We start from the raw sequence: 25,883 nt of genomic DNA, 5'->3' as shown, positions 1-25,883 counted from the left end.
TCCTGTTTTCAATCGTATTACAAAAGCCAGGTAGCGGGAAAGCACGTGATCTGGTTTGCACACACACGGACAACTACGAAGAGTTAAGCCCTCTGGGAAGCAATGTGCTTCTAGCTCAGGGGGTAGAGTGTCGGGCTCCTGTGCACAAGGTAGCGAGGTCGATCCCCAGCCGCTGCAGAGCCTTTTTTAGCGAATAAAAGCCATTTACCGCGCAGAGAGTCAAATAATATCACGTGACCGTCATGTGACATCACGTCAGCGCCCTCTATCGGACGCAACTCAAACCCTGTGTGAAATCACGTGAGCGCCCTCTGTCGGACGCAAGTCGAACCATGTGTGAGATCACGTGAGCGCCCTCTGTCGGACACAACTCGAACCCGGGGAAAATCACGTGGTTGTGAGCGGTGGTGACGACATCTCTGTACGTGTCTTTCCCACGCCTCTGACACGCGCCGCGTACGTGCCTGATAATATCGGCTGTTAACACCTTGTTAAGGATGTGTTAACACCTTGTTAAGCATGTGTTAACATCCTTAACGAGGTGTTAACATTGGCTACGTGACCTCACACCTATATCACGTACGTGACTCGAGGGCGGGACTTCGATGGGCTCCGATTGGTCACTGGGATGGGAGAGGGGGCAGGTGCCCCGCTCCACTGCTCTGTGATTGGTCGGATTGGGGTAGGCCCCGCCCTGCGGCGCTGTGATTGGTCGGATCGGGCCCCGCCCACAGGGCAACGCCCCTAGCAACGGGCAACGCCCCTAGCAACGGTTTGTTTACCATCTGTGTGAGCTGGTGCATATTTACTACTGCTCCGGGGATAAGCACGATTGATATGTACACGGTGCCAAAGACGCTCACACTGACGAGGAACCCGTTCGTTACGAGGACGCTCCGTGGCGTTCTTGACACGACCGGTTCGGATTGACCCTTTCAAAGAATCGGAGATCTGACGGGACCGAAATAATGATTGCCGCGGCAACGGAGACCGGTCGGCCAATTGCTTTGCGAGGATTGGTTGTCTGCAATTTAGCATCCGTTTGTGTCCGGCTACAAGCAGGGAAGGCAATGAGCCTATTTTCCCAGGATCCAGCGACTTTGCCTTCGACGATGCTTCGGTGCCTCGTGAGCCTCGAGGATGCGCGCGCAGCCGAAGCACCACAAAAGGCAATGAGCATGTGCTAGAGGCAAAGGCTATGCTCTCAGTGGGCACGTCGTAGAGAGACTCGCGATTCTATTCTACCTCACTAGTTACGCGCAGTGCTCTCCGAGCCTTGGGCGGCAGAGAAAGGCAAGCTGCTTTTGTACAAATTTGGGACGACGGGCTAATCTCTGAGGGGTACAAAAGCGACGCCAGGGACGCACAAAATAGGGTCCAAGTGCTCTTTAGTCAGTGTGTGCACAATGTCGGCTTTGAATAGAATTTATTAGGCACAATAAAGAAGGCAGTTCCCCTACAAAACTAAATGGACATTCAATATCTCGATACTACAGTGTGTTTGCGACTACGGTTTTTGGAGGACTTGACGAGCGCAATATTCGAAACAACGTGTTCATGAGCAAGACTGTTCCATTTCGCATACTTTAAAGATTTTGAATTGTCAGGAAACAAGCTTTGTGGTTGCACAAGGACAGCAATAGGATGCAGGGCTATTGAGCTTCTACCAGAAAAAAAGGCACCCAGAGCGTCTGCAACGATGGTGTTATAGACATGCCCCAACTAATTACGCCAATGAATGATGGGACACAAATATCCACAGTTGTGGCTCGCATTGCATTAATTTTCCTCGGCGTTTATACTGTCCGATAATGTCTGAACCGAATTTTACGAGGCATTTGTAACGTAAGAACTCGCCAATCGAGGAAAAATATCTCCAAACCAAAACCCACTTTTGTTATTTTTCCCAAAAAGTTATACGAGCTCGATGATGCTGACAAAGTCTGGTAAGCGCAGAATGCGTGATAGGCCTCCCTGGAACGAAGAGAAGGGCTTTCGAACGGCACAGGCCGTGAGGAGGCGCTGCATGACTGGAAAAGCCATGGAGTGCACTAGTTCATTCACGAACGAGCTCACTCTTGCGTGGTCTGTACCACAGAGGCTGGATAGCTCAGTCGGCAATACACTTTGCTTACAATATCGAGGTGCTGAGTTAAAATCCAACAAGACTACTGAATCTTTTTTATATGGCTCCCTATGGGCATAACACACTGGCTCTTACAGCCAGTGGTTACAGCCAAGCATTATAGAGCTCCATGGAGATCAATTGATAAAACACATTCCGCTTTAAAAACAAATTGTCCCGTGCAGGAATGCCACAAAACAACGAGAAGTAATAGGCCGTCCGAGGCACCCATCTTCACTAGTGATCATAAAAACCACCTAACCCTTCTCGTGCAAAAAAAAATCCTTTTTGTGGGGTGTTGGAGACTTCCAAAATCTATCAAAATGGCCGGTCCTATTGGCCGAACAGGTCCTCGTGAAGGCAGACTTTTCCTTTTTTTTTTTTTTCCCCCGTTGTGCGAACGTCCTTGAAGGCGTTCCCACTGCACATACATTTGGCCGACGGAGTGTCGGGCGTCACACGCTCTTGAGGAAAAGCGCGGCACCGCACTGCAGCCACTGGTTTCGGTCCCCGTCGCAGGGCAGCGACAGGGTTGCCACCACCTTCTCCCGTTCGACGCCGGAGTAGAGCGGCAGGAGGATGCTGCCAGCCTCGGGGTAGGGTGGCGGAGAACTCTGCAATCGAAGGAGCACCTCACTGGTCCTGGTTCAAATCGAATTCGGGAGGTTGTGCCAAATCAATTAACCCTTCGACGGTTGCTGTCATACGTGCACGGAGGCGATTACGCATTTACAAGTTCCCACCTGAACGCGAAAGCGCCCACTCCCCGGGAGGTGTTAATGTCTGTTATGTCCTTGGCAAATTATAAACGTTGCATTCACACCTTATTTCGCTTTGCTGGGGTTATTTACTTCTTTACCGTTTTTAGTTCTTGGAAATTTGTGACCCTCAAGATTACAATCGTTGCCTATACAATCTAATTTCAAGCAACAAACAGATGGGAGCAAATTATTTTAAAAAATAAGCGTTGCCAGTTGTTGGCACGGCCGCAAACTAAGCCATTAGCGAGCCTGGTCCGTCCGAAATCAGTTGACTGCATGAACCGGGGGAAGCAGACGAGCTGTACTCGTCTCGAACGGTTTGGGGATGGCTCCACGTTGATAAGCTAGGCTCGTCCAAAACGGCTAAGGGGTCAAGGTTTCAAAATTAGATGCATTGTGCCCACACATACATTCCCCAAAGGTTGGAGAATCTCGTGCCCATGTCCGTTTTCTTCAACGTAAGCCCCAATAGACTGCAATCTTTTGTCCTACGTCGAAAATACACCAAAAAACACAGAATCTGCAAAAAAAACACGAGCTTGACCACGTTGACGAAGACTGGTAAGCACAGAACGTGCGACAGGCCCTACACTTATCGGCGTTCGTGTGCGGGGCCCCCACACACAAACTCGCGTACATTCTGCGGCCGTCTGCTTCGCCACTGACAAACGCCGCGAGGTGGCGCAGCACGATAAGAGCGGGAGGAACCGTCCCCATTCACCCACATGCTTCCAAGGCAGCGAGGAACACAACCACACCTGAGCGGTGTTCTCTGAGAGCAAACACCTCTCTCAATAGTTCAGTCAGTAAATCATATGGCTCACAATCTCAAGGGGATGGGTCCAAAATGTGCCGGAGACTTCTTTCGAGTCTTTTATAGGGTCCGCTACGCTCTGGTGAACGTACTGCGTTTCAATGTCTGTTTTCTGTTACAATCAAACGTTACAGCCAAGCGTTAGACGTTTGGAAAAATCGGCCGATAAAACACATTTGGGTTAGGGGTGGAGGGGAGAACAGTGAGTGATCATGTCGGGAAAGCCCGCCTGTGCGCACCTTGGGCAGCCAGGCAGCCAAGCATGCGGGGACGGACGACACGCTGGGGGAGTTGTGGCGGCACTGCGCCAGACGCAAGCCGTCGAAGGAGCACCCCTCCAGCTGCAGTCCGCTCAAGGTCACCGTCAAGGTCGCCCCCGCAATGCCGCCTTTCCACGACGTCACGAAGTGCAGGCCATCCACCGGAACGTGCGCTTCCCTGCATTCGGTGTGGAACGCACGTTAGATCTCCATCATTCGTACGCGTGTCGTCGTTTTCAGTCTCTTTGGCACTCTCGTCGATCGTTAGTTGTTTAGACGGCGGGAGTCTAGTCTGCCAGAGCATGGCAACATCGTTACCCGCCATGGACGAGATATTTAGCCAGTGCGGTACAACCCCTAGCCCGGGGTCTCTAACGAGCACCACGCAGTATAGTGGTAGTCGACCGCGCGCCGGTACGATACTCATCCAGATCGAAACGGGCAGGGGTGGGGATCGAACCCGGTATCCCTAGGTTTCGCAGTGCAAGCTTTCGCATTCCGTGCTATAAGCTGGCGTGCGCTAGCCCACTCGGCCACCGATCCCCCCCATTTGCCATCGTACCGTAGTGCGACTTTGCCAAAACTTCCAACTCGCCAAAAGTGGGGAAAAAAAAAAAAATTAAAAGAAACGTGCAGCAGGATTGCTGAAAGCTTGGACCTCTCTCGTTTAGCGCGTACTAATAGTACAGTGGGTCGCTGTCGTCCCTCTGTGTTTTATTGCAAGATGCGACTCGCACGAGTAACTGGGATCTACTCGAGGAAGAAGTTTGCCTCGCACTCGTGTGCAATCAGTGAGGAGAAAGAGTCAATGTTCGGCTGGCCCTCGCGTTCTCTTCTTCCATCCCTGGCGTGAAAAACCGTAAATGATTAGGTGCCAGCCCTATAACACGTTCTGCGTCGTAATACGGTCGCGGGCGGCCCACCTTGCCGTCTGCTGCCGCAGGGCATTGAGGAAGGTGTCCGGTCGGAACAGGTCCGACAACTCGAGGGGATCCCGAAGCAGGGTCCCTGCGTCAAACTTGTGGATCCAGCCGCCGACGGCCAGTGCCCGCCCCACGACACCCCGCAGGAAGGGCAGCGGCTCCTCTGGTCCTTCCCAGCGCTTGAGCCACTGGGCTGGCACCTGCGGTCGAGGTGCCTTTGCTCACTACACAATGCAGGGAATGCATTCTGCATAGAGTTCTCAGATGTGGCTGATCAAAGCATTAGAAGAGACACTCTGAAAAAAGAAAATTTAGAAAAAAAATCTTTGAAACTGTCTCTGAGGATTGACAGCCACTCATTACCTTATTACGTGAAATAAGTATTTCTTATTTTGAAATATCGATTTGAAAGCATAGTAAAATGAACCTGCGCAAGTTTTTTCCTGTCATTTCAGAATGTATTTTTTATGCAGATTGCTATTTTATGCAAGCCATATCTTCACTTGCACACATTCATTCTTCATCATTTTCTTTCTTCTGGTAGATCTATGTAAGTGAGACATCCAATGAGGAACATAAACACGTTAAACGGGGCAGTCATATTTTATAAATTAAACAAAATCCAGGCACGTAGCAGATTTTGTTTCGGGGGGGGGGCCGCCCATGACAAAATGCTGTATGAGGGGGAGGGGGGAGAGGAGGTCCCAGTAAAATGGAAGATTTCACAACTGGAAATTTCGTAAACTCCATTAAAAACATATAAATAATTCCAGAGCTTTAGTTTCTACCATATAATATTCAATTCTGCACAACTGTTAGTTCGCAGATAAATAATTACCTGATTTCAGTATTTCCGCAAAACTAATTAAGCTACGCAAGCAGCAAGTACATATGTGTAGTCAGATTGTTAAGGCACATAAGCTCTGCAAATTTAATTTGTAAAAGAAAAGGCTACGGAAGCACCAACCCACCCAAGGGAACGCACTGGTGAGGCCCAACTTACCGGGCAGGTACTTTAGAATGTATTAAAATTTAAAACCAAAGATGTGGTCTCTGAAAAACTGAAAATGGTGCAATTCTTGACCATTTCAAGACCTGTATCTCCCTATTTAGGACACCTGGGGGTGTTTCATGTGCAACCGAAATTTCAATTCCTCTGCAGTATTCCTGTGTCTCAGCAAGATTTCAAACCTATCAAGTCAATTTGAAGGCCTACGCTTTAGCCCATCAAGTCACTGAGATGGCTACCTTTGGGAGCATAATGAGGAGGTCGAGTGTGTGTGGATTGCCACACGCACACTGCTTTCCTGCACCACATTCATGCATGAGTGGAGAGGTCACTTTTCAGGCATACAAGCAGACATGACTGTTGGCACAGACTTAAGTCTGAGGAACCAAAACAAGCTGGGAGGACCTTAGTCTTGGATCTTCATCGTGAATCTATACCAGCTCGCCTACTTTTGGCACTGGCTTCATATTGTGTTTACTGGTGCTTGGGTCCTGTTACCTGTGTTAAACACTATGGGGCACTGAGCACATATCGACCGGAAAACCTTGCGGCCATAACGAGAGACATACAAGTGCAGCCACAAATGACGACTCATCCCCAGAAATGGGACACAATCATTATGCTAGATGTATTACCTTTCCAGGGGTCTCAGATTCTTTGTTATGATCCAAGAATTGCAAATACACTAAAATTCCAATATTCAATGTGGCTAGGTATACCCGTAAGAAAATTTGGGGACCCCACTCCCAAAGAAACAGCACGATAGAGTAATTGCATTCTGTGGACGTTCAGACAACGGGAATTTAGAGAGGCCCAATGGCCGTCTGCTGCCACCGCCGTAGATGAGAACTTTAGCCAGTGCAGTACAACCGCTAACTTGGGGTTTTTCTTGTGCACCGCATAGTGGCGATGCACGACCGCACGCCAGTACGATGCTCGTCCATATCGGAACGGACAAGGGCAGACATTGAACCCGACATCCCTGGGTTCTGCAGCGCCAGCTTTAGCTCCACGTGCTCCGAGCTACGGTTGGCCAACGCGCTCGGCCATTGATGCCCCCTAAAAAGCACTGAGGTGACATTCGAGTCGCAGCAAGCAGCTGTGCACACCTGGTGGTTGACCAGTGCCGTGGCAGCTTCCTTGACCTCTGCGGTGAGGAGGGCGGTGCCCCGAATGACCTTGCTCAGGCTGGCCAGGGTAGCGTGGATCTCTTGCACCAGGCGGATCCCGCTGCGGTGCTCCAGCTTCAGAAAGCTTTCGATCGGAGACTGCCGCGAGCCCTCCGGAGGATCCGACGTTGCCGGCAGACGTGTCTGGATCAGCTGTGAGCCCTGCAGACACGGACACGGTTCACCTAAACAGCTATCTGCACCATAACATAGCGCAGGGGTGGCCAAGCTGCAGCTCGCGAGCCGCGTGCGGCTCTTTGCGTGTTAAAGTGCGGCTCGCGGCTCCCGGTCACACAAGCACTTCCCAAAAAGAGAAATGTAACGCGTTTTAAATTGAAAGACAGGTTGCTGTTTGGTAGTCTTGTGCTACTGCTACCTTACGTACAGTTGGACTGCTTTTGATTTAGATAGATTGGAAGCTAGAAGTTAGAGTTTTGTGTATTGCTCTGGACAAAAGTTTGCCCCCCCTTCTTGGAATTTTTGCGGTTTTGATTGCGGCTCTTAGGCCGAATCAGCCTGGCCACCCCTGACATAGCGCTTCATGCAAAACAATCGCAAACTTTTTTATGGCAGTGCCTCCCAAACTTTGCTATCCTGCGCAAGCTTTTCAAATTTCATTGCACGAACAGCAACAAAAAATGGATGCCGACATTTTATCGGCACCCATTTTGTGCGTCGACGACAAAAGAACAAACACGGCAATGTTTACACTGTTCTTTACCATGATTGTTCACCAGCTTGCCTGTACAATTAACAGTCATGCCTCATTAATAGGGGTGCGCGAATATCGAATAGTGGTTATCGAATCGAATACCAAATCGAATTAAGAAAAAATAGAATATCGAATTGAATATCGAATAGTGATTTTATTTGTAGGAATTTTTCAAAGTGAGCTGTGAATGAGATAATTATATCTGCAGAGTATGCACCTGTTACAGAATATGCATCTTGTATGGAACAAAAGCTCAAATGTATGAATGTTCTGGTGAAAAAGAAAAGAAAAGCAGCTGATAATAGACGTTCGGCATAAAGATCCAATTTTATGGCGCAAACATGATCTATCTACCCTAAGCGTCACAAAAAAGCCAAAGTTACAGCCACATGTGCCTTTTTTTCTCGTTAAAAGCACGACCTAACACCGCAATGTCTTTTTTTTAAATATTTGTATATCTCAAAAAAGGGGCATTTTGCAATATTTAGTTTCAATTTTAAGGGACAAAAAGGGAACCCGGAATTTTATTTTATATATATACACAGAGAGCTGTTAAATCTTAGTAAACGGGCTTAAACAATATAATCTCAAGTAACAAAACAAATGTGGTTAGCTGGTGCAAGTCACCGTCCAAGTGCCGCTACGCATCCATTCCTCCGTCCATCTATCCTGCTTTAGAGAGCCTAGATTTAAAAGAGGGAGCAAGAGAAACAGAAACCACGGAGACGGCTCCTGCGCAGATTGGTCGTAAGTGTGCGTGTGTTGTATTGTTGTGTAGAAAGAAGGCGAGCGCGAGCAAACGTAAGAGCCTCGACGCCTGCCTGATCAACGCTTTCATCTTTTCGTCACCTTTTCGCAGTTCGTAATTCAAACGCGGCTATCGAACGGTCGGAAACCCTCTCAAATCTAGGCACCCTATTTTTCCGTTTCGTTTCTAATCGGATTTTGTGGCTTGCGGTTCCAAAAGAATAATGGCGACAACTCTGCTGGTTTCATCGGTGTGGTTCGTGGGTTTTTTTTAATGCGAAAGCATTAACTGGTCTCATAGAGCGAGCTGACGTTATCAGTCTGAAGCGCGAAAACAGCAGATAGCTTCCTTCGGTTCCATTGGCTAGTGCGCGTCGACGGGGTGGCTCCCATTGGCCGCTGCGCTCGTCAGTTTCCACGACCACTCACCCCATGGTGCTGCGTGTCCACCAGCGCGGCGTTAACACGGAGCGTCTAAGGCCACCAGGGGAGCACACGCGCTGACCGGCGACAAAAAATACACAGCGATGAAAAAGAGAGGCGGACGAGTGGCTTGCATGCTTTCGCATTCACAACTCATAAAGAATGCTTTTTGCGATCTTGCAGTCGCCGATTTTTGTGAGTGTGGCAACTGTGTTCTACATCGATGCTTCAGTTTGAAACGAGGGGTTTTACCCGTGAAAAGAATTAGGCATGGCGCGGAATTCCGGCCTTCCAACAATTCCCCTCTGGAAGCGGCGCAAAGGGAGGGTCGCTCGAGATATGGGTAATGAGATATTTTTCATGGTTTATGGCACCCTGTTGAGCACTTCGGCAAGCTTATTTTGTGAAACCCAAATTTCGATTCAGCATCCTTTTAAAGAAACACTGAAAATAAAAAAAAGATTTTTTTTTAAACAGTCTGGTAGGGACATGCGTGTCAAAAAATAAATTTACATAAAAAAACAAATTTTTAGAGCAATATTGATGGTGCAAGACGCAATGTAGTCGGTGTCACCTTTTTTCTACTTGTTTTCTCTCTCAACATTTCGGGCGCGTGGGAGCGGCTTGGCCATCGGTTGAGGTGGAAAAAGTGTATGACCATTCCGTGACGCCATGGACCTTGCGCGCAGAATTTGAAATAAATCTCGCGCCGTCAATATTATTTTAAACTTTTTTTTTGCGTAAAATTATTTTTGTGATCTGCGTGTCCCAACCACAGCGTTGAAAAAAAAAAACATTTTGTTTTCAGCGGCCCTTTAAAAGAGAGAAATGCTCCGACCTGGTTGAGCTTCTTCCAGAGGTTGAGGACGGGGGACAGCTCGGAGCTCCAGCCCTGGACGTCCAGCTTCCCTGCGGCCTCGGAGGGCCTGGCCAGCGTCCTCAGCTGGGAGACGGCCTGGGCGCTCAGCGTCCGCTGGACGGAGCGGTCGATATTGGACGGCAGGCCGAAGTAGGCAGGGGAGTCTTCGTCCGCTATCTGCTCAATCACCTTCAGGTGCACCTGCACCAGCACCCCGTTTCTATTGGAACATGTTGTTACGTGTGTGGCTACATAGGCAGGAAATTTTCACTTTTCTGGAAGGGCTGGCCTTCTGGGACTTTCTTTCAGGGCTGCTACGTGCAAGATGATGTTCGGGCTGTCGAGGCACCAAACGTGTACCAAGTTCGTACGTGCAACACCACTTCCAAGCAACACAAAATGCATTCTGCATTACCGCCATCTTTGCTAACATGAAGCCAAGAAAGAGCACACTTTTTTTTTATCCTCGGACCCTCACGGGGTGTGATAAAAAGGGAGGCATCCGCAAGTACTTTGGCAGAGGCCCTTAAGAATATCTTGGTAACGAAATTTAACTGCAGTTTCTCTACAAAATGTCAAGACACCCGTTCCAAAGAAACAAAAGAGGCAATGAAGCCACGAGGCAGCGCACGCTAACCTCGTAGTCGGGGGCGGTGGGGACGGCGACGCTGGGCGCCAGGTTCCTCTTGGACCGCGGAGTCCCCGAGACGACGGCAGAGTCGAAGAACTGGCCCAGGTAGGAGCGGAGAACCCGCATGTCGAAGGGGTTGTCCACCCTCCCGCCGTACACGGCCGTCTCAAACAGGCCCCTCAGGAACTCCCACTCCACCGTGCCGGACTCTGCGCCCGAGAGAGGGACCCTGCTCTTCAAAGGCCGCACGGCCACCACTTGCGCCAGCTTACAGCGAGAGAATGCGCTGTCACACAGGTGCCATCCATCGTGTGACCCTGGAACACTTCTGAGCTGCGTAAAACCTGTCTGAAGGTTGCGCGGTATTAATCGGATCAAATGGACACACTATCTACGAAAGGGGCTCACTTATAACGCTGTTGGAATAATTTCGAGCACGCAACGAGTGGTGCGTAAAAAATTTGAAAAATATACGAGCGTCAGAAGTATTTCAGAGTTTACCTGACAGAGGGCGCCAATGCATTACGCATTGCAAGCGGTTGAAATGCAATAGGTCTCACTCAGATGAAAATGTCTGAAGCAGCCTTAAGATGCATCGCGCAACAAACTCTGCACCCGAGCGTGCCCATTAATACATTGCAGCTCATGTGCATGCAGAGGCTACGCTTGCAATGCAATTCTATTCACCATCGTCACTTATGACCCTTGAGGGACCGCACAGGTATTACGCGAGGGGCGACGACTTACGGGGATCAGATATATAGGCCACACCGAGTCTGATATCTACTATAGCGATGTTACCTTGAACCATACAGTAGACACTCATTCATTCAAATTCCAGAAAGCCAAGAATTTTGTTTGAATTATCGAAAGTTTGAATCATCAAAAATTCATCCAAGTATGATACAAAATAAAATTTTAATTTGTTACATGGATGGCTACACGTACAAAGCAGATATCTGATGATGAAACATTGGTAAAATGTATGAATTAACTTTATTCATCCCTCAAAAATGTTGTCTACTGCGGACTGTTTAAACAGCACTTGACGCTTCAAAACAAAACTTAGCTTGTTCATCGAGCAAAAAAGTTGTCTATTGTGGACTGTTAGCCCTGTTGAGTGTGCTTCCTACCAAGCACCGGTGCACTGTGGAAAAAAATGACCGCATCTCCACTTGGTGAATGATGTTGATTGGGGCGAAGCTCTGGTGGTGCTGATGATGCTGATTTTATCGTTAATAAATAGTGCTGATGGTGCTGATTTTTTTTTTTATTGCTCATGGGTAGTGCTGAGTTCCGGGTTGTTTTGACTTCATTATTACTGCTTTATGCTCGGTGAAATGCAGAGCCAGTGGTTCTTCTAGCGGATCAGCTTGGATCCGCTAGAAGCCGTGGGAACGCATCTCCACCACTTAAGTCAATGGTCCATGTCAGAAAGAATGTGTGGTATGGATCGTGGTTATATACGCAGTTGAGCATTTCACTGCAGCGCCCTCTCGTCTATAAACGTTGAGTCAACGCGATTATATACGCATTTGACCGCAGCTCCCTCTCCTGTATAGACGTTGAGTGGCTACATGCAACGTTTCATCCATGACAGAAACCCCAGCTCTTGAGTTACTACCACATCTCAGAGCCCCCTACTCGTCCCGCAGTTGTGGCCGAGTGGTTAAGGCGATGGACTAGAAATCCATTGGCGTCTCCCCGCACAGGTTCGAGTCCTGTTGACTGTGCAAACATTTTTTCTTTTTTTTAAGAAGACGGATGGGATGGCAATCGATGTGAGCACGGACGCCGGACAAGGCTAGACCCTAAGGAGCTTCGCCCCTAAAACAACACCAGTGGAAGCGAGCCCTGCATGTGTTCTTTCTCCGCAGTTCACTGGTGCTTGGTAAGAAGTGCACTCAACGGGGCTGGGAGAACAAAGAGCATTACTACCGTATTTACTCGAATATAAGTCGACCACGAATATAGGTCGATGCCTTTATATTGAACTCGCCTAATATAAAAAGAAATAATTCTAATACAGGTCGCCTTTTTTATTTTTTTCTTTTAGAAGAACGGAGGAAAGTTTATGCAAAAGAAAAAGGAAAAAAACCTTTATTTACAGTGCCCTCGGCTGAATCACAGGGCGATGCCAAAAACTTAATTGTCGTCAGAACTTATGGACATGTCATCGTCGCCGGAAGCTTCGTCAGCTTCATGGATGTCCTCACAAATTCGCAATGATACCTCACTGACACCGTTGCAAGATGACGACAACAAGAAACGTAAGGTGGAAACAGGCGAAGCGACGAAAGACCAAATACAAAGACGCCAGCAACGCCGCGAGTCACTGTGAGCGAGCCGCCGTGAACATCGAGCGAAAGTAACATCTGTGTTTTCTTTTGGTGTGCTTCTGCCAGGGAGAGAGAGGTGGAGAGGAAGGGGCAAGGCACACGGCGTCCCTCCCCTTCCCCCCTTGTGTAGCGAGGGGCATGCGTTGGTGGCGCCAGCCGCTGACAAGCGCGAAACCCAATGTCCAAGGAGGGATGCGCGCGAGCGGCGGCCACGGCGGGCGGGCCACCGGCTGCTGCTGTTTCGGTTCTTTTCATGCACCGAAAGCTTTTTGAAACAAGAAGCGGTGTGGCTGTAGAGCCACGCCGCTTCTCGGTGACTTGATAGCACCATGCCCTCGATAGGGTTGCGAAATTTAGTCACGAATGTAGGTCGATATTCTTTGGTCACGATTATAAATCGATCCTTAATTTTTGAAAAAAAAAAAAAAAAAAAAAGGTAGACTTCTTTTTAAATAAATACAGTAATTACACGAAAACGCCGTTTGAATTAAACAGCTTATAAATGCATAGAAAATATAGCGGGACAACCAAAATTTTGAAACTTGTTTGATTTAACCGGAAGCATGAAATATCTGAGTTTGAATTATTGCGAGCCTACTGAAGTTTACTTACTCTAGCGATATAAATCGATCCTCACCTTTCCTGCAGAGGCGATCCACGATGTCGGCACCTGCCTTAAGGTCTGCCAGACTGAACTCGTAGAACTTGGTCCACCCCTGAGGCAGGGTGAGAAAAACCAGCATAGATCAAGAGTTGCTGCTACTTGTCTACGCCCTTGCACAGTAAACAAGTAAGGACAAGCAGACCAAGACGTGGCTCTGGCATACGCTACAGCGGTGGTGCTGCTGTCGACATGGCGCATTCGCAGACGCTTCGCCTCTCGGAAACCTGGCTTCTGTGCAAGCGCACAGCTGGTGTGGACAAACACAAACTTGCTTTGTAAACAGCATGTAGGCCTAAACTCAAAAAGCATTTAGAAGTACTAAGACTGATTATACTGAAGACTGATGTGCAACTTGAGTCAAAGTTCATTTTCTATGTACAGTGAAACCCCGATTATATGACTGTTGCTGTTGCGGGACGATGCGAAATCGTCGTATAATCCTCAAGTCGTATCATTAAAAAAAAAAAAAATATTACAGATGCACTGATTGGCCTCGCACCACAAAGACAAGCGGAGATTTTAAATGATGTCAAACCTAATAATCTGCTGTACTTTGATGAAACAAAAACCGTCGGTACAAATTGCGAATTTGTTTTGACGATAATCACGGATTGTGACGACTTTTCACGCTTTCTGAAAGCGAGAATGGCAGGAACCGGCGCAAGCGTGGCCAACCCCGGGAGAAGCAATGAGTTGGAGACAGTGGTGCAGAGGAGAGCGAGGGGCAACGAGAGAACGATGGGTCGAGTGGAGCAAGGACGCAACGCGAAAACGCCCAGGCATTTCACAACCCGGGGAGGAGAAGGGAAAGCGCTGTCTCCTGCTCCCTCCTGGCGCTGCGGCTGTCTTGAGTTGCTGGTGGCATGTCTTTGGACCCTCTGAAACAGCGCACAGGCACGCAAAACTATTCCACGTTGCCGCGCCGCCACCGCCCCCCTCCCCATGCAGCTGCCGAATTCGTCAAGCATTTCTCGCCGGAACGTCTCATGACACTAGACGCGTAGAATCATGCATCATGTAAATAACGCTTTTAAAACATTGTTTCTATAGGGAGTTCGTCGGGAGTGGGCAAATTCATCATAAAATGCGGGATGTCGCATAAACTGGGGATGCATAATTGAGGTTCCACTGTATATCACATGCTCTCTTTTTGTACATAAGATCATTCAATGATTTGCATAAAACCAAACAGGTGAAGCAAACTTGCCGCCATGGAGTTTTGCTATGACACGTTCATCGTATGTCAATTCCTCAAGTAGTTTCTCAATTTAAACAATAGTAATGAAATCATGCCTGAATAGGCCATGATCTATGGATCGCCGACAGACACTCCAGATGTTCCTCTTCTCGGTTCATAATCAAAACTATTTACGAGGGGCACTCTCCGATCAGATGAAATATTTTTACAGCGAAGCTGTTATGTGCTAGCATCTGGAAAAAAGTGCGTCCATGGATGCTAACAAAAAACTCCCATTTAAACGGCACTGATGAGATGCCCGCTGATGAGATGCCCTCTGACAGGGTGCCCTCTGAGGGGGTGCCCACTGACCAGAGTGCCCTCTGACTAGGTGCCCTCTGACCGGGTGCCCACTGATGAGATGCCCTCTGACAGGGTGCCCTCTGACCAGAGTGCCCTCTGACTAGATGCCCTCTGACCGGGTGCTCTCTGACGGGGTGTCCTCTGACCGGGTGCCCTCTGACGAGATGCCTTCTGACCGGGTGCCCTTTGACAAGGTGCCCTCTGACGAGGCGCCCTCCGACCGAGTGCCCTTTGACGAGATGCCCTCTGACCGGGTGCCCTTTCACGGGGTACCCTCTGACGGGGTGCCCTCTGACGCGGTGCCCTCTGACGGGGTGCCCTCTGAGGAGTGCCCTCTGATGCAATACCCTCTGATGCGATGCCCTCTGACCAAGTGCCCTCTGACTGGGTGCCCCCTGACTGGGTGCCCTTTGATGAGATGCCTACTGATGAGATGCCCTCTGACAGGGTGCCCTCTGACTGGGTGCCTCTTAATGAGATGCCCTCTGACCAGGTTCTTTGTGAACGGGTGCCCTCTGACCAGGTGCCTTCTGATGCGGTGCCCTCTGATGAGATGCCCTCTGACGGGGGGCCCTTTTACGGGTGCCCTCTGAGGAGGGTGCCCCGACTGGGTGCCCCTTGACTGGGTGCCCCCCCCAACTGGGTGCACTCCGACTGGATGCCCTCTGACTGGATGCCCTCTGACAAGATGCCTACTGACGAGATGCCTACTGACGAGATGCCCTCTGACCGGGTGCCCTCCAACTGGGTGCCCTCTGACTGGGTGCCCTCCGACTGGGTGCCCTCCGACTGGGTGCCCTCTGACCAGCTGCCTCCTGACCAGGTGCCCTCTGAACAGAACCCATTTGACCAGAACCCCTCTGACCAGCTCAGTGACAAGATGACCTTTGATCATGTGCTTTCCGATCACACTCTCTGACCAGATGCTTTCTGATCAGATGCTCTCTGACCATACAGTCTTTGATCAGACACTGATCAGCCACTCTCTGACCAGATGCTCTCTGATCGGGCACTCTTCGAGCAGTTCTCATTCATCCATACTTTACTACTCTCGAGCCCCGAGAAGCTTGCTGAGTCATTACCAGAGCCTCACCTGAGGAATGTAGGTGCGACGTTCCTGCACGATTGCATGGAACCAGGCTAGCACAAAGTACGCCTGAGAGCAGAGCAGGTTTCCGCGCACAGAAATGGTCTGCGGTGTCCAGCCACTGTAGGTCCTCTGTAGGTTTCTCTTTACTCCCGGTGGGGCCTAAAAAGCAAAACAATGGAAAGGCGATTTCGCCCCGGAAGGTGCACTGAAGAGCTGACCATGTATTCCTAAATGACTGTTCCAGTCCCAAAATCTTTTTCAAACTGCCTGTATTGGAGACCCATAAAATAAAACGCATTCCCCCCTAAAAAAAAACCAATGTAAACTAAAAATGTATACTGCAAGGCACGATTTGATGCATAGCCATTCGAGTAAGATGTCAGAATTTAGGTACTTATCGCTGCCCTATGCCACGAAATACACCTTCCATGAAACCAACGTCTCAGTTAAATAAAGTCAATGTTTGACACTCAGTGGTAACATTCATCCAATCAGATTGTGCGATATTTACCTCAAATGACAAAACTTCCAACCTTTCTAAGCAACGTGGTCATCTGAAGCAAGGTACACTTTGAAACTGCATAGTTAAAGCTGATCACAAGACCGACGTCTGCGTTTTCTCACACTTGGTAACTTCGAAAAGGCATTGGAGGGCAGTAAACTAAACTGCCTATGTTGTTAGAACATTCTTTATCAGCCTGTTCTATATGTATACATATACTACACACATATATAGTGCACCGTCGTGGCTGGCTCCGGTGCTCTCGCTTTGCACTCGCGTTCCTTGTACCTCCATCTTCACTGTGCTGCACCCACTGATTTTGCTTCTTATCCGCTTCGGTAGTACACAAAGCTGGCAAGAGCTTCGTAGTCTGTGTAGCCCGCTTCGCTGCTGCCGATAGCATATTGAGGAAAGTCTCCGATCTAACAGCAGTCGCCGATTGCACGTGGAGCTTGCAATTTGCGACTGCACCTTCCACGCTCTATCGATCAAAAGTACTAAAGGTGGCCCTATAAATTTTATAAATTTAAAAATAAAAGAAAAATCGGCGAATGTTCGCTTTACCCAACAGTGTCGTGGAGTGGACCCTCTTAAGCGCTGGAGGTGTGAGAAAGAGAATTACTGTGGCGCAGTATATCATGCAAGGACATCACAAATGGCTTCTTGTCTCCTATACAGTGCAAGCCGAGCAGGAATAATCGAGCCTGGTTTCTCGTCTTCCCACCTCGTAGGTCACCTTGAGGCACATCTCGAGCAAGACGCTGGAGAACTTGGGGTGCGCCTCCGTCGTAAGCCACAGTCGGAAGTCCTGGTGAGGCCGTAGTGCTGCTATTTCCTGCCCCCGCACGAAACAAAAAGGAAAGGCTAAGGGAGACCACCCCGTCCTTAAAAAACAAAAATGTCAAAAACATTTTAACGTAATAGCATTAAGAAACTCGCGTCACAAAACCTCCGGCGTTGGCGTCGATGGGACCATTTTCCCGCCAAATTTTGCAGAAAAGTATCCCGCCAAACCTAGCGGGAAATTATCCCATTAAATGTAGCGAAAAATTTTTCCACCAAATTTAGCAGGTTCAGAGGGTCATGCCGTCACAGCCGCGTGTGACGTCATGTGACAGATGACGCTACGGACTAGACCACACACAACGTTTGCACGGCTTGGCAACGAGCAGGTGTTTATATGAGAAGACTGCGAACGGGACCCGATAATGCTGTTGCGGTCCACTCTTAAAGGCGAAGCTTAACCTTCCCCCAAGTTGTTTTTCTATTATTTAGAAGGCACAAACAATATACGTTCTAATGACCACATAGAAAATGTGCATTTATATAGTTAGCCTGACCGAAAGTTCCGTATCCAGGCTGCTTACAAGCAGGTTTTCAAAATCGTTTCCTGTTTTCTCAGAATTAACTTTTTTGCCTCAACACAAAGTCGAAGAGGAGTTGCCCTTTAAAGGGATACTTCAACGAAATTTGAAATATACCCGTCGTGTTCAGAAAAATAGGCTGAATATGATCCACAATATCTGTAAATGACAACTGCCCATTTGTATTTTGTATAGCACATAAAATATTGCTTATATAAATATTTATGTATGCTTATATAATATATATAAAATATATATTTTATGTGCAATTCGGTGCTAAAATGCACTTAACTGCTCGAAAGTTTGTTTTCTCTACGGAAAATTACACTTTCGAACTTCAAATTGTTCTGTAAACTTTCTTTCAAGCGGAACGGCACAAGAAACAGTGCTCGCTGTAGTGAGACTTTTTATGCATTGACTCCTATAGACCAGCACACATGGTCCTCTGGATATCCTCAGGATGTCCCGACGTTCCAGGGATGTTCTGTGGATGTGTATAGGACATTTGCGCTGGTAGGATATATCTACTATAAAGTTTAAATCGCGTGTTGAGCCACCAGAAACTGCCACTAATAGCCGGTACTAGAGCGCAACGTTAACTGGGCATGCACGCTGCCATTACTCGATGGCGACGGCGATGAGGCTGGCCTTTCTTTGCTGTTGCACCGACGTTGGTTGCACCTTAGCTCTTGGCTTGATAATGCTCTGCAACAGACTATCCAGAGCCGAAGCTCAGTCGTCTTTTTCGTTTTGTCGGTTGTCCTTTTGTAGTACGGTACGCGGGCTTTTTGCACATGGCACCGCCAAGCAAAACGCGCAAGTTTTTATCCTTACAAGATAAAACTCGCATCCTGGCCGAAGTTGCAAGTGAACACAAGGTGTCATCGCGGAAAAGTTTGAAATTTCATCGAGTTCTTTGTCAACGATCCTAAAGCCGAAAGATGCAATCGAAACGGCTCTTGCATCGAGGACATCGGCCAAGCAAAAGAAACTGACACTGTCGGCGCACAAAGAGCTCGACAAAACTATGTACACATGGTTTGTGGAGACGAGGGCGAAAAAGATACCCATCAGCGGAAGCGTCGTGCAGCAGAAGGCCTTAAATTTCACTTGCTTCTGGGAATCGACAACTTCAAAACAAGCACTGGCTGGCTCAACAGGTTTCAATACTCTACCAGTATGCCATTTTTTTGTGAATTTCGCAACAACAAAATTTTTGCTACAATTTTTTTCTTGCACACCATCAATTTAGTTGTAGCGTGGTTCAACTGTAGTATCTCTAACGCTGGGGTGCATAACATGCGGCCCGGGGGCACTTGTTGTGCGACCCACGGACATGACATTGCGAGATGTGCTCAAGACAGCAACCAGTGCGATGATGCCAGATATTGAAAACCCGCGCAGTTCCCAATCAAAAATTTTTTGGCCCGCGTTATTTTTGAGTTGTGCACCCATGCTTTAAAGGGGGACACTACCCAGAAAAAAACAATTTCTGCAAAAAAAAGTTGATCTTGAAAAATGTCATATTTGCATCCACCAACATCTAGAGAGTATTCCCAGAAAGTTTCATTAGTTTACACTGCATAGTTAATTTTTTATAAATTATTTTCGGCCCACTGATGCTAAAGAAAAGGTAGAGGTTAGGAGCACTTTGAACGCATTTTTCTCCATTCCACTTTTTGGCACAAATTTCACTTTAGGAAAACTATCCTTTTGTTATTATGCAAGTTCGATTCATTTTTATAAGTTTTTCTGGGGTGAAATATTAAGGAGAAGATAAGTATGAGCTTGTATTTTTTATTTTTGTTATTTTTCATGCTCAAGAACTAAAAGTTTGGACAAAGGATGAAAATCTAAAAAACTGTATTTGTGTTTATGTGGCTTTTTTGTCATGAAAGATGGTATAACATAGAAATATAGCTCCATAGTTATCTGCTCTGAACTGTCCTAATGCAATGTAACACATGAAGACGACAAATTTATAAGTAATTTCAAAACGATAGTTTTCCTACGCAGACACGCCCACCTTCACCTTTGAACGTTTGCAATTGTTTTTGTACTTCACCCAGGTTAACAAAAATTGGCAGAAATGTTCTCAACATCAACAGAAACAAGCCCTGTAAATGTAACTTAAATCAGACAAGTGGTTCAAAAATTTACTTTTTTGGGTAGTGTCCCCCCTTAATTTATAATTTGCGGAATTCCCAAGTTTGGGAAAAGTTAATGGTGGGCGCTTGTATGAAGTATTTTATGGTGGTGTATGTTCAACTAAAATAATGTAAGAATAGAATAACTTCAAGCACCAAAATTGCTGCTTCGTTCCAGTTTTAAAGGGTGTAATAAAACTGGAATTCTTAATTCAGATAAAAACAAAGCTTTTGTCCTTTGGTCATGAACTACACTAACGTTTTAGATTTAGAACTTTGTGATAACAAAAAGTCACCATGTGAACAATATTTACGCCTTCTTAAAAGCAATCCCACCACTCGTTAAGGTTATTCTAAAGCTTCCATCCACTGCTCGAGCTAACTGTTTTTATTTACTTAAGTGCCTATCGAACAAATAGAAGGTATCTGAAAGAGATAACTAAGCAAAAACATTGCCAAAAAATAAATCTACAAGGAAATCCATACAAAGCTTGCAATTAACCAAGAACCCTCACTATATCTCAACTTGTTAAAAAGCTATCGTCAGGATATTGCAGTCTATCAGAAATTTTATTTCATTTATTTACTCTCACGGCCCGAAGGCATTAGAGAGGAGTAGGTTAGTTATTCAAAAATACAAGAATGCAATGCTAACGGGATAAAAATACATTAGTATAAATGAAGGCAAGAAATACGTCAATACTCAAATAAACCAAGAAACAAAAGTTACAAACATTGTTAAGAAACATTTAAAAAAATTGTAATTGCAGGTCTAAAAAAGTTAACGATGTTTACAATCTTCTGTAACGCCGAATTAAAGCGCAGCTCTTGAGGTGGAGGAGGGGAGGGTACGTCCCTCTTCTTTCCCTGTTAAATTCAGCGGGGAAATTTCCCCACAAATTTGCGGGAGTATTGGTAAAGTTAAATGCGTGTGACATCACGTGACGTCGTACGTCACATGTTTCCTATAATGACGTCACACGTGACGTCGCGAGGATAACATTGTGACGTTGCCACCCTCGTAACCCTCGTGAGAATAACCCTCGTGAAGGCAACCCTCGTGAGAGTAACCCTCATGAGGGTAACCCTTGTGACCCTTGCAAAGGTAACCCTCGTCGGGGTAACACTCGTGAAGGTAACCCTCGTGAGAATAACCCTCATGAGAATAACCCTCGTGACGTCAAACGTTACAAGTGACGTCATCATGGGATATGTTGCAATGGAGCAAGATACGCAAAATCACGATACCTACTTTGCAGCTTTTGCTTCACTGCAGCGCACCAGTGCACAAAGAGAAGTGCACTTAGTGAAGCTAACTAACCTGCCAGAAGGGTACATGTTCACTGTCTTGCCCCTGTCTGTCCTTCACACTTTTAATGCGAAAGCATTAACTATCCCATGGAGTGGAGCCGGCGGCATCTGTAACCGCAAAAAAAACGCGAAAGAAATGCCCATTCTTTCACTGGCTGAGCAAAATGGCTGCTAGATAGCCGATGGCGTCCGCTTCAAGAGAGCGCGCACTCGGCCGCCGCTCTCGCGTCAGGCGTAACTGGACGGGGGGCTGCGGGCACTTCTGCACCTCTCGGCGCCAAGGCACATGGCAGGAACACCAAGGAACATCTACATCGTTGGCACCTCGGCAGTAGCGAAACGTGGCCGTCCACACCAGTACACTGCAGACAAACTAAGCGAGCGAACATTCATGCTTGTGCATTCACAACTTATAAGAAGTGCTTAGGTGTCCTCGAAATTTTTGTTGTTCATACCGCCAAAACAGACCACACACGCGACAAATATTTTTAAAAGTTCGAGTACTGTCAGTGTTCGATATAGTGAAAAAATTGTATATTACCTTATTTGAGATGATAACTAAAAGTTCTGAAAATTTGCATAAGCCTACCGTAACGATCGGGCCATGTAGCGGGGCCGAGCTATCATATTTTCAGTATTAAAAAGGCAAAATTATGCCCTGGTGCAACGTTGGTGCTGTAGAGGCTCGGAGCGACAACACTGTCTTCACCACCATGCGCTCTCCCGAGCTGTGAAGGAGGCTGGCACGCACCAGGGATACCCGACACCAGCTCGGGGGGCCCGAATGCGGGCCAGACCTCCGTGAGGGTATAGACTAAACAACTCAAGTCACCCCCACGGCAAGAGAGGAAAGTGTTTTTAAGAACAAAATAACTGAATTAACGAACTGCTTTGTTCCTTCTGCTATGCTTACTTCGAAGCGTGCACGTGACAAACCTTGGGTATCTCGCCAGCTCCGTAGCCTTATTCAAAAGAAGCGAAGGGCGTTGAGGCCTCAAGTACCGTAGCACTCAACTTGCAGCCCATCTTGCCAAGCTGAGCGAACTAACTGCACATGTAAAAACCAGCATTCATACAGCCAAACAACAATATTTCCAGGCATTTGAAGAGAGGGTGAAGAAAAATCCAAAGGAGTTCTGGAGATACGTGCGCAGCAATGCCAAAAGTGATATCTCCGTTCCGCCGCTTAATCACGATGACAGTGTTGTACAAAGTGATACCGATAAGGCCCAGCTTTTGAACTAATTTTTTTATTCCGTGTTTAACCCGCCTGCACAGCGGGATGTTTCTTTCGATGCGCCCTTCGTGACTAATGAGATGCCTCCGATCACACTCCAAGTGGAAGGGATTAGAAAGCTTTTAAATGAACTTGATGTAAGCAAGGCAACAGGCCCCGACAACATTTCTCCTTGTATTCTGAGGTCATGCTCTGGAGTAGTCTGCCTGTATTTTTATGTTCTTTTTGAAAAATCTTTAGATACATCATCATTACCGTCAGATTGGAAGCTTGGTCGGGTGGTCCCGATACACAAGGGTGGCCCAAGGAACGTGGTCACAAATTACCGTCCGATTTCACTAACTAGCATCGCTTGTAAGGTAATTGAGCATGTTTTATATACAGGCATAATCCATCATGTAAATGCCTCGGGAATACTACATTCCTCCCAGCACGGCTTTCGTCAAGGCTACTCGTGTGTGACACAGCTAACAGAGTTTGTACATGAATTGACAGGTGCTCTTGATGGCCGCGTGATAGCGTTGACTGCATTTTTCTTGATTTCAGCAAGGCGTTTGATGTTGTCTCCCATGACTTGTTAATTGCAAAACTTCACGGTTATAAAATTGATAAGAAAGTGGTATATTGGCATGGGCGTACCAACCGGGGGGGCAAGGGGGGCACTTGCCCCCCCAGTTCTCAGAGTGGGGGGGCAAAGCATGCGTTTTGCCCCCCCTGAAACGGCCGCCACTGGGCAGAGCAGACACAGGCCGGCGGCGCCCAAGGAATACCAAGGGCACTGCCCCCCGACCCGCGCGGGCATATTTTTAACGCGCAGGCGATACAAACCCTAGCAACGGTGCTCACGAACGCCGGGTTGGCTGGTTTGTGGAGCCTTGCCCCACGAACAAGGCTACACGGTAACCTAACGGAATCCATCCGCGAGACATGGGCCGGACGGGCCGTCCAGACCAGGACGTAGGCCCTTACACAAAATAAAGTTTTGCTTGCTTGCTTGGAGATAGGCGCTGCCGCCGTCAACATAGGCAGCGGATGCAATGCGAGTTTCCGAAGAGGTAGCGTAACTTAGTGGTGAGATGTCTGCCTCATACGTGTCAGACCCGGGTTCTATTTATGGTGTGGGCCGGCTTACTTCTTTTTATTTTTTTTCTCGAACATTTTGTTTTGTCGAGGCATTTGGCGATATTTACATTTCTTTTTTACCATTAACACTAAAAAAACGAATGTTGTTGACGAAACATCGCTAAACTAAATCGTATCGACTCTATTTACGGAAGTGCATGGGGGGCAGCGGGGCTTGGGTTGCCGACCGGACGCCGCAAAGCGGCGTGTACGGGGGGTGGGGGGGCTAGGTGGGTTAATAGATTTGTAATTAGCAGCCGCACACCGTCACCGCGAAGCGGCGTGAACGCAGGCGCGGGGGTGGGTTAACGCGCTTCGAGTGATACACGAGCAGCCCATCCGGCGTGAGCGTCGTTGTTAGGGGTTCTATCGCCTGCACCGTAAAAGGAGCAGTGTGTGCACCTCCTGTAGTGGGCAAGAATTCCTACATTGGAGAGAAGCGGGGACAAGCCCTTTCTTCAAATGCGTCAAGTCTCCTTGAGCTTCGGAATACAAAGAAACGCCACTATTCGGAGCTAATCCCACAGTTTACTCGACCTCTCTTGCGTCGTGTCTGTTCGCTCCCCGCGCCTCGTAGCAGTGTTGTTGCAGTGGGGGGGCTCGTTAAACTTTTGGGGGTTTTTGGACTATCTAAATCACTTTCTTCCTTCCCATCCCCCCCTTTTCTACTCCGCATGCTTCCCCCTCTGCAAATATCAGCTGACCTTCCGACATCTTTTCTGTGTTGATAGGCAAAACAACCACTAAAATTAGAAAGTAATTTGTAATTTGAGTGGAAGTCACTCGGAAAAGTAGTTAAAGTAAACTACGAATTACTAGAATATAAATGTAATGTAAATGTAAAAGACTGGGAATTACCCTTCCCACCTTTTGGTCAGATGGAAGGCACCTTTGAGATAAGGACTGAATAAAGATAAGTTTTAAATACTCACTCGAAATAACACTGGTGTTTCTTTTAAATTTTAGAGTTGATGTTATCGGTTCCAGCAAACGAAGTAAGTTTTAGTTTATCAATCAATGTTATAATACCGGCGGAGTTAACGTTAATAGGATGCATGCGCTCGTAAAGCTCTTCAGGGAGAGTGGGGACGGAGTCCAAGCACTCGTTAGTAAACACTGATGAAAAATATTCGTTAAACACAGAACTATCATGGTCGACGTTGCACATCCGACCATTCCTAACTCTCCCCATCTTCCTAAACGTCCGTGTGTGTCCGAACACCAGAAACCGGAATTTTAAAGGTTAAAAACGGCACGTTGCGAATATGGAACGCGCACTTTCATGCAAAGCTGACGTCAAGTGACTCAAATCGAAAAACATGCATTTTTACAATATTGTTATCTCTTCTGGTGAAGGCTCAGCAACCGTTGCATCCGTTTTCGCGCACGAAACGGCGACTACCAGAGAAAGTAAGAACGCAGTGATTGCCTTTATTTTAACAATGTAAACACACTTGCAGGCGTGCGCTGATGAAGCCTCAAAATCAAAGCTCTCGTAGTGTGATTCGTGACTGTGCCGGCTACTACCCAATCTCGTTGTCACGCCACTTTCTGGAAGCATACACCAAAATTACAAGTAAACACACAAAAGCGACATCGATACAATTATCTTCTAGAATATCACCTTATTTAGTCATAACTCTTTCAATAGGCACTACAAGTTGTATTTATTTTAAGAAAAAGAAGCAAAATTTTTTTCGTGAGAAAAAACAAAATATCAATGTTAAGTCTGGTAACGTTGTAATTTTGCCGAATCATTGCCAAATCTTTAGAAAAGTTGGACAAAAGTTGCGCCGAATTTTCGATTTGGGGGGGGGGGGGGGGAGAGAGGGTCTGGTTTGCCCCCCCACTCAAAAACAAGTTGGTACGCCACTGTATATTGGATACGCGAATATTTGTCTCTCCGTAAACAATATGTTGTGCTAAATGGCTGCCAGTCCGAATTTGCTGACGTGACATCAGGAGTCCCGCAAGGGTCCGTCCTTGGGCCGCTATTGTTTATGCTGTACTTGAATGATATCGTGGGTGTTGTGTCATCACCAATGCGTCTCTTTGCAGACGATTGTGTTGTTTATCGAAAAATACGAGCAAGTGATGACGTCGACATTCTACAGGCAGACATAAATGCAATTAC

General features: G+C 47.3%; 1 protein-coding gene across 1 annotated transcript in view; it reads right to left on the bottom strand.

Moving 5' to 3' along the window:
* Nucleotides 1–1,409: 1,409 nt before the first annotated feature.
* The window catches only part of LOC120841873 (cytoplasmic dynein 2 heavy chain 1), a 62,936-nt gene continuing 38,462 nt past the window's right edge, over nt 1,410–25,883 (bottom strand). The window contains exons 19-27 of the mRNA XM_040212868.1: nt 17,293–17,403; nt 16,070–16,225; nt 13,410–13,488; nt 10,440–10,642; nt 9,782–10,003; nt 7,002–7,223; nt 4,884–5,083; nt 3,940–4,138; nt 1,410–2,739 (exon numbers count right to left, since the gene is read on the bottom strand). Coding sequence (XP_040068802.1) covers nt 2,581–2,739; nt 3,940–4,138; nt 4,884–5,083; nt 7,002–7,223; nt 9,782–10,003; nt 10,440–10,642; nt 13,410–13,488; nt 16,070–16,225; nt 17,293–17,403 — 1,551 coding nt within the window. The 3' untranslated portion in view covers nt 1,410–2,580. The remainder of the gene's footprint in view (nt 2,740–3,939; nt 4,139–4,883; nt 5,084–7,001; nt 7,224–9,781; nt 10,004–10,439; nt 10,643–13,409; nt 13,489–16,069; nt 16,226–17,292; nt 17,404–25,883) is intronic.

This window comes from Ixodes scapularis, unplaced genomic scaffold (assembly GCF_016920785.2).
Source record: "Ixodes scapularis isolate PalLabHiFi unplaced genomic scaffold, ASM1692078v2 PGA_scaffold13__105_contigs__length_92229423, whole genome shotgun sequence".
In the NCBI taxonomy this organism is placed as follows: Eukaryota; Metazoa; Arthropoda; class Arachnida; order Ixodida; family Ixodidae; genus Ixodes; species Ixodes scapularis.
Note: the sequence above shows the minus strand (reverse complement) of the source record. Positions and strands in the feature narration are given on the sequence as shown.